Below are 14855 nucleotides of genomic sequence, written 5' to 3' on the forward strand. Positions count from 1 at the left end.
GATTTTAGCAAAGCCCCAGAAACAAAATCAACCTCTAGGGGGTTAGGAATCCAGGCAGGGAAAGGATTACTTATCTATCTGTACTGGCTTGAATCATGTCCCCCAAAGGTCATGTCCACTGGAATCTCAGAATGTAAGCCTTTTTTTTTTTTTTTTTTTTGGAAATAGGGTCTTGCTTTTGTACTTATTTAGGGTGAGGTCATACTGGATTAGGACTAGCCCTAAACCAAATATGACTGGTGTCCTTATAATAAGAAAAAAGAACACTGAAATGCAGGGAAAGACTATGAAGGCAGAGTCTGGAGTGATGTAGCTACAAGCCAAGGAAGGCCAAGGATTGCCAGCAACCACCAGAAGCTAGGAAGAGGGGAGGAAGGATTCCTCCACAGAACCTTCAAGGGACATAGCCCTGCTGACGTTTTGATTTTGGATTTGAGTGAATAAATTTCTGTGGTGTTAAGCCACACAGTTTGTAGTTATTTGGTACAGAGCCCTGGGAACCTAATACAGAATCTATCCTAGCTAGTCCCAAATATGTCTCTGCATAGTCATTCATTCACAAGTAATTAATAAGTACCAACTATGTAGCAGGCATTCTTCTAGCAATGAACAAAAACACAGAAAAATCTCTGCCTATGTGGCGCTTCTATCTGAGAGTAGGAGGACACAGAAAACAATCCAAATAAAGAGGTAAAATATACAGTCTGTCAAATGGTGATAGGTTCAGGAGGGGGTCCTACAGAATAAGGCAGAGGTGCTAGTTTCAAATCCGAATAAACTGAACACTCTCAGTGGATTTGAGGCAAACATGGAACCTAGTCTTCTTGTATGGTCATTCTTATAAGAAATCAACATGTCAGGGCACAAGGGAGATAGAAGAGCCTCCCTCTATTAGATTAGAGTCTCTGCTCTAAAACTAGGAAAACCATCAGCCATAAAAGTCATTGTGAGGGAAAAGAACAATACGTTATCAAAAATCATCAAGGCTGAGGGGAGAATGCCCAAGGACTCTGTGGCTAATTCACACTTGTTGACTGATTCATAAAGGGATCTAGCCATTTACCATTCAACAAATACCCCAGCAGTGTCAGAGACGTCAACAAAACAGAAGTGATTTAGCAATACAAAACCACTCCTTGGGAAGAAAAGAAGCAAAAGGAGGCACTGGACAGAAAACCTGTATCCTCCAAGAGCCTCATTAAATTATCACTCAAGTAAAAGAAAGCTCAAGAGGACATTCCACATTGAAAAAGATGTTCTATCAACATAATATGGTAACCAGTGGTCACATGTGATTATTGAGCACTTGGAAAGTGTCTAGTGAGAGAGAAGAACTGAATTTTTAATTGGATTTAATTTTGATGGACTTAAATAATGACATTAATTTTAAATAACAATGTGTGACCAGCAGCTACTCTATTGGAGAGCACACCTTTAGAATCACAGAAGCCTGGATGTGGAGAAAAGCCTGACAGACTCAGTGGGTCTGAGAGGAGACCAGTTCTGTTAAGTAAAAATAGGTTAGGGAGACCACTAATATGGGTAGTATTTCTAGGACATATTCATTTCCTTAATCCTCACTGCATTCTTATAAATGGTCAGTAGTATTATCCCCATTTGCTGGATGAGGACATTAAGGTTCAACAGAAGTATCTGACTTGCCCAGAGCCTTGTAACTTTTAAGGGGTAAAGCCAGAGATTTGAATTTAGCTTAAACACCAAAATCCATACTCTCCCCTCCAAGGCATGTGAGCTAACAGCAGCCTTCATTCTTGTGACTTCTTCCATTGCTACCCCCACTGAAAAACAGTCTAAAACACGAAAGCGCATGCATGTGTATGTGCACATGCATGTGTCTGAGTAGATTTCACAGAACAGGTTAAGTCTGGAGGTTGCTTGAGTGCTTCCTGTGGATCTAGTGTTCCATACAGGTCAGTATTCTTGAGCCAACTTGCCCCATTTTCTACTTGGCCAGGCAAAGGGGAACGCCAAAAACCCTGATGGGGCAAACAGGCTGCACGGACACATGCTTAGCAAATAACTTATCAAGGCCAAAGTGGAACATGAAATAAACCTTTCTCCCTTGGGCCCATTCAGGAAAATTCTGTATGGCAGCTTTCCTGGTCTTCAGGGAATGCCCATTCCCCAACAGTAGAGACACTCAGAAACCCTAAAGCCCAAGTCTTTAGGTCTTTATGTCAAGGGAGGCTAGAGGTAAGGCAAAGAGGAAAAATGAGCAACCAAGTACCTCATTAACAGTATGAGGATCTGAAAATACAGATTTTAGAGCGTGACGATGCTAACTATCTGGAGATAGCAGGCTGCTCAGCTTCTCCTCCAATCTCCTTCCTGTCTGCCCCCCAACAATGGAGAGGGGCAACTGAGGGGCTTGCAGGACAACAGAGCCAGCAAGTGCTGAAATCCAGGCAAAACCATGGTGGGAAAGGTGGCTCTTCCAAAATGAAACCCCAGCTGGTGTGTGGTGATGGCACGGGGTGCCTAGATCTCTAGTCTAACCTCTCAATCCCCAGGAATCTGGTTTTGGGGACTAATTTTTAGCATAATATCACATACAAACAAACTATCCGGCACCAAATAATACAAACAGGCAGGTGAGTGTTGTATTGTGACTAACAAAAATGGATTTTATGACTTTTTAAAAAAAAATGCATTGTTTCTTCTCATTCTCTCCGGGTTATGCCAAAAATTAATGTTTTGCAGCATCTTTAATTTCAACACCTTCAGCTAAAATGTGTGTTCTTGGACAACGATCCTGACTTCGCTCCCTTTCTGGTAGCAGTCTGGCGTTCCTTAGCAGTTTTGTTTCCATCAGTAAATTCCTTTACAAAAACAAAACCAAAAAACCCTACAAACTACAAATGTGCATATAGAAGCCGCCGTAGGTAGTCTTATACATGAATTAGGCTTCGTGGCGCATTGTTCTCAGACGTTTGCCGCGGGAGGAAAGCTCCACTTCAGGAACTGCGAGGACAGCTTCCCTGCGAACGCCCAACCCGGCGGCTTTCCCGACGAGCTCGCAGCGCCCGGGGCTCGGGGATCGGGGCTCGGGGCTCGGGGCTCGGGCTGGGAATGACCCGCAGTGCTAAAAGCGCCGGCACCGCCATCCACCGCCACGGGAGCTGGGGAAGAGTCCCCACAGGATCCGACACGACACCACCTTCCTCTCGCCCGCTCAGCCCGCAGAGTCCCCGCCCGCAGCCAGGACCGAGCGGCAGTGAGCGGATTCTGGGACCCTCCTGACACCGCAAAAGAAGGGCAGTCGCGAATCGGACCCTGTTCCTGGGGACTCAGGCCAGTGGGGACCGTCCGTGATGCTCTTCCCTACCTTTCCTCTCCAGAACTAAGGGCAGCGCTGTCCCTTTCCAGGACGCGATCGGAGCCCGCCAAACCCGGAGCAGCTCTGAACCTGCGCCCCCCGGAGGCTGGCGCCCCGTGTGCCCCCGCGGATTTGCGCCAAGACAAAGTTTGCGCGCTGGGGACGCGGGAGTTCCCGGCACGCTGCAAGCGGGACCGGTTATGGGGTGCCAACGCTCAGAGTGGGCCAGTGAGCTCCAGGCACCAGCTGGTCGCGGGGGGAAGCGAGCGCGAGTCCGGGCTCTTAGAGGGATGGAGACCGAGACGCGCGCAGCTGGAAAGCGGACCTACGTCTGGGGACGGCGGGGCTGCTGCGCCGTGCTCGCAAAGGTCGGGCGTCCGCGACGCTGGCGCAGCGAGGAAGCGGGGGACCCCCGGGGGGCCGGTCGCGACGCTCCTGCTGCAGGCTCCGCGGGCGCCCGCGCACCGCCCAGTCCACTCGCTGCGCGCAGGGCGCCCGGCCGAGGAGGGACTCTGTGGGAGACGTGGCGGCGCCCCTGCCAAGGAGAGCGGGGTCTCCGGGCCGACCCGACTCTGACGCTGAAGGAAACTCTGCCCATGACCCTGCGAGGGTCGCGGACGCTGAGCGCCCCGTGGAGGATCCTGCGCCCGAGGACAGGTTGCAGGGAGCTCAGCGCCGGGCTGGGGAAGCCGAAAGCTCACCGACGGCGGGGGAGGAAGGTGGCACCGAGGGACGAGGGCGCAGGGGAGGGAGGGCTTGACCCTCAATTCAACCGGACTGAGAGGTCAGCCGACCTGTTTGCGGGCAAGCGCTGTACGTGGGTCTTACCTGCTCCGGGCCCCGGGCTGGGCGGTAGCGCTCTTCCCGAGCCAGGGCAGGGGGCTGTTTGCTGGAGAACATGTCTCGCTTTTTCCTCTGCCCACTCGTACCCTGGTCGCTGTTCTCTCCTCTTCGTGCCCTGCGAGGGATGGGCTGGGGGGCGAGGCGTACTAGGGACGCCTTGCTCCTCACTCAGTAAGAGACAAGTTAAACTTCACGGGGCAGGGGCCCCACATTTTGTCTGCTCGACAGATCCCACCCGCGGACCACTCCCTCCCTTCACTCCCGTCTCTGGGTCCAACCCTTAAGAGCCCTTAAGGACAGATCCTCCGCAACCCCACCTCTTTGCATTCAAAATTCTTCTCCAGGGGCAGAGGGAAAGCCAAGCGGACTGCCCGTTTCCCCCACCCCACCAAATTTACGCCCCTCGAGGGCAGCAAGAAAAGGATGAAACTTGAAAGTTTGGGCTGTGGGAGACAGAGTAGTTGGGAGCAAAAGAGTTACTTCTCGGCTCGCCAGAATCTCCTTATCCCATCCTAGACCATTTTCTTTCAGCCAGAGCCTAGCCAAGGAAAAATCAAAATAACTGCAGGCACTGGCAATTAAAGGCCAAATTTGTTTTCTCAAAAAAAAAAGATTTAACGTTTCGAAGGCCGGCATTATTTGCATTAGGCAAATAGAAACTTGCCCTCTATTACATTTTACATGAAGAAACTGCTTTTGCAAGACGCCCGAGACTTTGCTGAGGCTCCAGGGATGCGGGAGAACCTCAGGCTGCTTCCATACACCTAGGTGGCAATTTCCTAGGGAGGAATCCACAGGCTGCAACTGAGAGGCCAACAATTCCACTTTTCTGTCATTCACTAGCAACGGCTCTCCAGACACATCAAGGAGGGAACTGCAAGTATTTACAACGGTAAAGATTACCATTTGAAGCCCAAGACAGTTGTCACATGTTTGGGGAAAGGGGGCAGGAGAATACATTGCATTTTTCTTAGAAATGAGTTTTCATCCAACTTCAGTCAAGATCTTAATGGAAATTTCAAAAATGACTCATGAGGTCATTGAATAAATCCATCTCCGTTTTTCTGGTGGAGGCCATGCATAGTCAACAAAGTATGTATCAGGTACCTGCCCCTTGAATATTATTGCTGGGGTGGGGGGAGTATACATTTGTAAAATTGGAGAAAAATCAGTATTTTGTTTCTGAAATGAAAAAGTAAAAAATATTGCATGTGTATAGTAAAAGAGTGTTCCAAACATCAGACCTGAAATCCAGCATCTGACAAGTTTATCATAATTCACAACAATTAAGCTCTTGGTATCTGTGGCAAGCTTTGTGCTGAGCACCATACATGCATTCTCTCTTTTAGTTCTATCAACCACTCTCTGAGGTATTATTATTATGTTTACTTTAGAGATGAGAAAGATTTAGGGAGCCAAAGTAGCCAGCCTAAGCTAGCCAAGTGCTGAGCTGGGATGCCTGGAAGCAGTGTAATGTCAGGCCTGTGTTCTTACTACAATACTGCCTCATCAGACCTCATCACTACTGCAGGGACACCAGCCTGAAAACGAAGAGCCTAGTGGATTATTCAGCCAGGTCTACCTTGAGCAGATCTGAGCCCCAGTTAGCTCAGTTTGCAAAAGGAGGGTGGGATTTAGTCCTCAGTGTTTCTACAGGCATTCTGAAGGCAAGTATGAATTTTTCACCTCCTCTCCCTTCCACGTTCTGCCCTCTGGTGGAGGTGCTACCAGAACTGTGAAATTAAAGTATCTACGTCAGTGGATTTGAGATCGCCAGTGTAGGTAGACAAGCGTCCCTCTCTCTTCCACAACTATACTATGTTCTGAGAACTAAAGCTGCTTACATTGCTGGATAAGATTCCTTAAAATAAGAATTCCTTAAACTTCTTTCCAGCAAAAAAAAAAAACCCCAACTAGTTCTCGTTATCAATGCACCAGAGTGAATACTTGAAGTATTGTTAGCGTGAGAGTAAACATCTATTTTTACATACTTTGTAACAAAGGTTTATAATGTAAGAAATCACAAAAATGTGAGAAGTCTCCTAACATATCCAAAGTACTTTGACTATGCAGAGGGCCCACAGTAATCTTCAATGACCTATCTGAATTATTCCTTTTTAAAAATTTGCCACATTCGCTTTTCAGCTTAAAGTGACAACCATCAGTTAGTTTCTTAAAATATTTTAATTTCACAAGAAACGTTTCTAGCCTTTTGAAATTTTTATTGTCTAGCATTATATCCAGCTAATTAGATAATTTAAAAGAAAAAATACAAACCTTGAAGAGATTTGTGGAAAAATCAACTTAAAGGTTGTGACTATACCTCTGAAAATTTCAGGGTGATTTTAGAGATCAAACTTTGGTCACATATATTACAGGCCTATTTAGTGCTTAGTACTACAAATGAAGGCAATTTGAGAACAAGAGATATTTTAAAGAGGCGGCCAGCATCCCAGGATGATAATAGGCAAGCAGTAGCTAAGATAGAGATGCTACCCCATGACTTATTTAGTTACTCATTCAACTAATACTCATTTAGGATTTGCTAGCTGCCAGATGAACAAAATAAAAGTTCCTGCCCTCACAGAACTTCCAGTCTAGTAGAATAAATACACTAAACAAATGTACACATATATAAGCTATGGAAGGATACTTGAAAATAATGTGGAATTTAGAATGTAAACTTTTTAGCTGTGATCTAAAGATGCTGGCTTTTTAAAAATATTAAAGAGCAAGAAACAGGCAAACTGGAAGTTTACCTGTTGCAGGGAGGGGAGAGTTTTTTTCAGTTTAAAAGAAGAAAAAAAACATACCCATATCTGCACACTGAAATATTCTGCATATGTTAAAAGTAGCCTGTGTAGACATTCCGTTTACTGAATATATTGCTAGGACACAATCCTCTCCTCTAATACACCAGAACAGTCATTTGGGAAGAAGTTAGTAAGAATTGGCCCAGCGAAAGTTCCAAAGGAATTTTATTTTAGTGTCCTCACACACCTAGTGCTGTTCCCCTCCCCCACCAGGGTCCCTTACTGCAGTTTGTCGAAATGCCCCTGCCTTTGGCCAGCATTCTGCCTGGTTTTCCCAGGAATAGTGCACCCCCAATGACAGCGACCGTGTGAGCAATAACTGAGGTGCCTCAGTTCACAAGATTTCTTTTTCTGATTCATGAATCAATTTGTAACAGAGGTCTTAAAATTATGAGATTAAGTCACATTTATCCATTATTATAGCTAAGATTTTCTAAGCACTATGTTCCAAGTACTTCACAAAGTGACTTACCTATTTTCTGGGTTTTTTTGTTTGTTTGTTTTGAAGATTTTATTTATTTATTTGACAGAGAGAGACACAGCGAGAGAGGGAACACAAGCAGGGGGAGTGGGAGAGGGAGAAGCAGGCTTCCCGTGGAGCGGGGAGCCCAATGCCGGGCTCGATCCCAGGACCCTGAGATCATGACTTGAGCCGAAGGCAGATGCTTAACGACTGAGCCACCCAGGCGCCCCTATTTTCTGTTTTTAATTCTTGAAACAAACCTAGTTTCCTTTGTTGTAAAATGCGAATACACAGGCTATGTGAGAATTTTAAAAATGTAAAGTGCTTTAAAATAGTTGCAGACAAAAAATAGGTAACGTTTAATGTCACTATTTTACGAGAGAAAACTGAGGCTTACAGAAGTTCAGTAATTGCCCGAGATTTCAGTTAGGAAGTGGCAGAACCAGAATTGGAGCCCAAGCAATCTGGGACCAGACTGACCTGTTAAACCCTACCTTCTGCAGCACGATTACTAAGAGAGTAATGAAAAATACCCAAGGAGTTTACAGCCTAGAATTACACTGTGAATTCATTCATCCGTCCATCAAATATCGAGCATTGCAGTGGGTTGAATACTGGCCCTCTTCCGCCCCCAAAATTTAATGTCCCTTTGGAACCTGAGAATGTCACCTTCCTCCTTTGGAAATAGGGTCTTTGCAAATGTGATTAGTTAAAATGAGATTATACTGGCTCAGAGTGGACCCTAAATACAAATAGTGTCCTTATAGGAGACAGAAAAGAACCCAGACACCGAGAAGAAGGTCATATGAAGATGGACGTGAGACTGGGATTATGTCTACAAGCCAGGACAAGCCAAAGACTGACGCCCACAACCAGAAGCTAAGAGAGAGGCATGGAACAGTTTTCAGTGTCCAGACGAACCTACCCAACCCCACTGTCACTTTGATTTTGGACTTCTGAACTCCTGCCCTGTGAGAGAATAAACTTCTGTTGTTTCAAACCTTTCTGTTTGTGGTAATTTGCTATGGTAGCCCGAGAAAACTAATACCAGCATCTACTATGTGGCTAGGCATGCGCACTCTGGGGTTACATCAGTAAACAAACTGCACTCCTGCCCTCATGGAGCTTACGTTCTAGTGAAGAAGATGAGACAATAAACAAATACATAATACAATGACAGGTATGGTGCTATGAGGAAAAAATACTGTTAAGATAGAGGATGGCTAGATGATGGTGAAAAGGGAAGGTCTCTCTAAAAGTGTTTTAACTCAAATGAATCTAGACTGTGGAATTTCAGGCTGTATGTGGGTGATTCTTCACAGTACCACATAAATACATGCCCCCACATTAATTGAAAATTTAGCAGGAGAGGTAGCACAGCAAATAGGAGACCTAAACTTCCTCAACAGACCAAGATTCTGCAATACGTGAAAATGGTGGGGCACCTGGGTGGCTCAGTCGTTAAGCGTCTGCCTTCGGCTCAGGTCATGATCCCAGGGTCCTGGGATCGAGCCCCACATCGGGCTCCCTGCTCAGCGGGAAGCCTGCTTCTCCCTCTCCCACTCCCCCTGCTTGTGTTCCCTCTCTCGCTGTGTCTCTGTCAAATAAATAAATAAAATCTTAAAAAAAAAAAAGAAAGAAAACGGTTTTCCAGGTGGACACCTGGTCTCTTGTCCCTTAAGAGTTTCTGGAGAGCTGAGGGGTTCCCAACTCCTCCCTCTCCCCACCCCCAAATTCACATCTTTTCTAGGGGGTGCTTCTTCCCTCTATGCAGCTCACCAACTTATAAGTAGACTCTAAGGCCCATGGCTTAGGGTGGTCTAATCACTGCCACTCAATACAGAGGACAACTTCTGCAGACCAGAGAAGACACATAGCTGCCCTACATCAATTCTAGCTCCAGAGCTTAAACATCTGCCTCACTTTCTAACACCCAGGGATGGGCAAATGTAACAGCTGGAGATACCTGGGTCATTTGAAATAACAGGAAGAGCCAAAAGTGCTTTACGTCATCTTTAAACATTACAACAGATACTTATCTGTGTTTAAAATTTTTAACATTCATAGCCATGAAGTTCAAGCATCAGACTTCTTTGCAAAAAGCAAATGTTTTCAATGTTTTGCTTCAATAAAGTTCCTCTGGCAATTTCAGCAAAGACTATACCAATTTATTTGAAATTATCTGAATTTAATTTGGACTTGAATAGGGAAAGTAATTGAAACAGAAACACTAAATGCTGATCAATCCCTAAAAGTTTAAGCTGAAAAACTAAAGATTTCAACATAAATATGCCCCAAATTTCAGATAGTAAGCTCATCCAACTTTTACAATGACACAAAGTAAGGAGGAGTTTGATAAGGCCATCACATTCACAATTTTATCTGTGTCATTCCTAGTGGCTATTTGGTAACTTTTTCAGTCCTTCTCTAACTAGTTCAGATTGAAGCAAAAAAGGCCAAAATGTACTGCTTTATTTCCCTCAGAACAAATTCACGTACATATTTAGGCCCAATTGAACTGCATTTTGACCTTAAAGAACTTATTTCCTCTATCCGGTCTCATTCACTCCCCTTCCACTCTCACACAGCAGTTTCCAGGGCTTCCTCACACCTGCTACTCATTCAAGGGCATTCAAGGGCGGTGGGGAACTGGAGCCCAGCCTCAGCAGCACCTCCAGCCTGGGCTGCTCCCAACCCACCTCCCTCCCCTGCTCCTTAGTCTTGTCTCCACCAGCAGCCAGCAGCCAGTCATCTTAAGGACAGCAATTATTCCCCACTGACAACCTTCCAACACCACCCACTGTGACTGGAATAAACCCTAATTCCTCACCATGGTCTGTGGGGCTTCCGGACTTGGTACCTGCTACTTTCCCTCCCTCGTGGACTTTTCCCTCAGATCTTCAAATGGAGGCCATTCAGGTCATAGTTCAGATGTCCCCATCTCAGCGGGATTTCCTAATCTAAAGCTGCTAGTGACCTTTCACCCCCTTTTTCATCACTTTCTGTACCATTTCATTTTTAAACACCACTTATCACACATGAAAGGATGTCTATTTTATTGAGTATCTACTTCCTGCCTGCGATCTTTCGCTCCTTACCAGCTCCCCAAGAGAAAGGATCGGGGTTATCTCTAGTACCTACAAAGTACCTATCACACAGGAAACATATCTGTTGATTAAATAGTGTGTGACTTTAGGTAAATTAATGAAGCAAATAAAAAACAGTAAACAGCTGAACTTATTATTCATTCATTCAATCTCCTCTCTCTGCTCACTAAATTCTTCCCCACAAATTAGAAAGAAAACTAGCCAGAACAGAAGCCCAACAAACAGATAGGAAACAGGCTTCAGGCTTGTTTATTAGGCTGAAATTCTGAGATACATGAAAACAGCTCCCCAGGTAGACACCTAGTTGTTCAGTCTTTAATATTCATTTTAGAGTAAGGAAATGACTTGAGTGTAGCAGCTCTAATTTGGAGCTTCTGAAACACAACCCAGGTACTCTAACACAGAGAAAGGTAAAAAAGAAAAATATCTGAAGTCAAAACACAAATACCATAATGAAAGGAATGACTGCCCTTTCATTTTAGACACTAGCTAACACTAGATGAAAGAACAGAACATTAAAAAATTTTGCATTAAAGTCAGCAGAGTTTAGAAATCCTTCTTTGTACTTCTGTTTAAAACATACTTCTATACTTTTTAGTGTCTATCAATAATTATGTTTTGCATCAAGTATTAGAGATTTTATACAGTGATATTAACACCTAGCCTAAAATTATAGGCTCCTGACTATAATTTTATTACTATTAGATAATAGTAAATATTCTAGGTTACAAATTTGGTATGAAAAATTTTAATGAAAACATTAATCATACAAAAATTAAATAGCAAAACCATTTAAAATGACAATTCAAACAGATTTGGCTTACTGATATTTTTCTATCAGCTTGTTTTCATAAGAACTGATTACTTCCAGCTGAAATCTACTTACAGGATCATGGTAAGAAGAAATGAGAATAAGTATATAAAGCTCATAAGCCCTGTGCTCAGCATCTATTGCTCATATATACCAGGTTTTTTAATTATTACTTTGAAAAGACACATACAAGTTTTACAAAACATGCCAAACTTCAGTTAAATGCTTCTTACACAAGAAATAGCCACATGTGAGGAATCTAGCCTGGCTTTTTTTAAAAAACAATTATATTTTCCTCTGAGGTACCTACTACATAAAAATTTATTTCAATAACTGATAAAAATTCCTCACTAATAAACCAATTTTGGAATCTAATTGTATAGCTTCATGTTACAATTTAAGAGGTCTTTTAGAGAATAAAGTACAAAGTTACATGATCAAGAAAAGTACCTTTTAATAAGTAACGAAAACATTGTGACATATTCCTTTTGCTGCACATATGGCTCAGTTTCATCTTAATTTTGCAAAGAAAGTTGGTTTGAAATAGGAAGTGAAACAACTATGTTAACACAAGGAAGCACAATGAACAACTGACATGTTACCCGGCCACTGGCTGTGGCTTATGAGATATTTTACCATTTCAGTCATGCTTTTACTATTAAAAATGTTATATTGCCACTTCTAGTATGCTAATTAAGATAAAGCTTAACATTCTGTCCTTTTAACAACAGCTGGAAGAAAATACAGAGATGAATGTGAATAGATATGTTCTACAGTATACACTTCCTAATATTCCAGAATGAACAACTTCTCTAAATCCAATCTGAGGGATATTAACAGATCAAAAATTTTTAAGCCACATCATGGACTATGTACCATGCAAACACTAAAACCACAACTGTACACGCTGGAAGGAGATAATATTTGTATTTCTGCCATAGCGTTAGCTCAACTGCCACTTCATCTTTTTTCCTGTTCTTCTTCCGACGACCTTTCAGTCTGTTTTCAAAAGCCTCCAGTTCAGCCTAAATCAAAAACCAAAACAGTATCATTTTTATTAAATTCAATACATACATTGACTTGAAATTTTCCAGATGAAAATAAATCAATGTGCCAAATGTTTTAATAGTAATGGTATGTAATAAATACAGTGATTTGATTTTTTTAAAAAACTCTATCCATTACAGACTGTATTCAACAAATTCAGAGTTTAGGTAAGCAGAAAGGGAAATGGGGGAGTAACAAAAGAGATTACTTCAGACCGTAAGCCTGACTTCGACATTATTTATTTTTATTTTTATTTATTTACTTATTTTAAGATTTTATTTATTTATTTGTCAGAGAGAGAGAGAGAGAGAGAGTGCGCGCACAAGCACAAGCAGGGGGAGCAGCAGGCAGATGGAGAAGCAGGCTCTCCACCGCACCAAGCAAGGAGCCCAACATGATCCCAGGACTCTGGGATCATGACCTGAGCCAAATACAGACGCTTAACCGACCGAGCCACCCAGGCATCCCTATTTATTTACTTTTAGTTTTTTTAAAGGTTTTATTTATTTGAGAAAGAGAGAGCATAAGCTGGGTTGCGGGGGGGGAGGGACAAGGGAGAGAGAGGGGTAGACTCCCCACTGAGCAGGAAGCTGGATGACAATGATGACCAGGGGGCTTGATCCCAGGGCCCTGAGATCAGGACCTGAGCTGAAGGCAGATGCTTAACCAACTGAGCCACCCAGGCGCCCCTGACACTATTTAAATATACAAACATCTGATTAAATCAGGGTGCCCTAAATATAGACATTAATTTTATACTTCAACACCATTAATCTGTTGGGTTTCTATAATATACAGCTTCTAGCAAGTACTAAGAGATGCCCAGTGAGATAAAAATACCTATAATTCTAGTTTTTTTACAATGCTGATAATAAACATTAATGGCTTGTATGAAAGAAATTCAAGTGAGTAGGGGAAAAAACTTCCAGATTATCTTTATCAAGTATATTTAAAAACAGAGTAGAAATTCTTCAGGGGAAAAATGCTTCATGCTTTAAACAAAATGACAATTTTAGAAAGCAGAATTATACAAAAACTGGTCCTAAAAAAGGATAACTGGATGACACTTATTATAAAATGTGAATTTTTATTCTACTGTTAAGAAGTCACTTAACTTTATACAGGATAATGTAACATGATATACTACAGTGCACCGTAACTAAAACATGACAGTCATCAACTAAAACATATATATGTAATATCCATGCAAGATTCTGTAATTGTTTATTGAACAGAAGGAAATATAAGTTAACCCTTGAGCAACGCAGGGGTCAGGTGTGCTGACCCCACACACAGTCGAAAATCCACATATAACTTTTGACTCCCCCAAAAGTTAACTACCAATAGCCTACTGTTGACTGGAAGCCTTACCAATAACAGTTGATTAACACATATTTTGTATGTTGTATGTATCATATACTGTGTTCTTACAATAAAGTAAGCTAGAGAAAAGAAAATGTTACTAAGAAAATCATAAGAGAAAATACATTTACAGGACTGTACTGTAGACACTGAAAAGAAGCTACACAAAGGTGGACCCGCACAGCTGAAACAGATTAAACCTGTGTCATTCAAGGGACAACCGTACAAACTTCAGTTAATATATCCATTACTTTGCCCATAAACCACATTTGAAGATGCCCTAATCCTATACTTAATTTAACACAAAGAAGCATTCTTCAATGAACCAAGATGTCAGAATACTCTCAAGTTGTTGTTGAAACGGAGAACAAGATCAAAATACATTAAAAGCAGCCAAACTTGAGAACTGACACAGTAAAATAACTAATGCTTTAATAATGACCCACAGTCATCATTTATAGTTTAAATTATGTTCCATACACTCTGTTTAAAAGGTCAGTAAATAGGGAATATATTTAAAATTTCCATCCAAATGGTTTATAAAAAGGGGAAGAAGGTTCACCCTAAACTATTCCTAATACGTTAATCTCCCAGGATTCCAGTCAATCCATGTTTTAGTGTAATAGCTCTGATAACTTATTTTGGAATATTCGGCAAATCAACTTTATAGAACCATATAACATCAGAGGTCATTTTAGCCCACCTTTATTGCTACCTAAATTGTTTCCAATGTCCTCCCCCGAAGTCATACAAATTGTAATTTCCTCATTCAAAAGACAATAGTTTGCATATAATATACCCTTCTTGCTAAGTATAAGCATCTCAAAATGCAAACTGACAAATAATTATATGTCACTATTAGAAAGTTAAACCACTCTTTGGAGTATATGACCAATATGGTATTTGAGCAAACAGGATATCAGGAATGTAGTTTTGTTTGTTTTTTTTTAAAGATTTTATTTATTTATTTGACAGAGAGAGAGCACAAGCAGGGGGAGCGGCAGGCAGAGGGAGAGGGAGAAGCAGGCTCCTCACTGAGCAGAGAGCCCGATGTGGGGCTCGATCCCAGGAC

At 42.4% G+C, this 14855-nt stretch overlaps 2 protein-coding genes across 7 annotated transcripts in view; both read right to left on the reverse strand.

Moving 5' to 3' along the window:
• Positions 1-4237, reverse strand: part of CORIN (corin, serine peptidase) — a 234550-nt gene extending 230313 nt beyond the window's left edge. Inside the window, exon 1 of the mRNA XM_032397831.1 lies at positions 4166-4237. Coding sequence (XP_032253722.1) covers positions 4166-4237 — 72 coding nt within the window. The remainder of the gene's footprint in view (positions 1-4165) is intronic.
• A 6483-nt stretch (positions 4238-10720) lies between these two features.
• The window catches only part of NFXL1 (nuclear transcription factor, X-box binding like 1), a 74715-nt gene continuing 70580 nt past the window's right edge, over positions 10721-14855 (reverse strand). For all 6 annotated transcript variants that reach the window (XM_032400309.1, XM_032400313.1, XM_032400312.1 and 3 more), the window contains exon 23: positions 10721-12399. In XM_032400309.1, coding sequence (XP_032256200.1) covers positions 12226-12399 — 174 coding nt within the window. In that variant the 3' untranslated portion in view covers positions 10721-12225. The remainder of the gene's footprint in view (positions 12400-14855) is intronic.

This window comes from Phoca vitulina, unplaced genomic scaffold (assembly GCF_004348235.1).
Source record: "Phoca vitulina isolate PV1807 unplaced genomic scaffold, GSC_HSeal_1.0 scaffold3, whole genome shotgun sequence".
Taxonomy (NCBI): domain Eukaryota; kingdom Metazoa; phylum Chordata; class Mammalia; order Carnivora; family Phocidae; genus Phoca; species Phoca vitulina.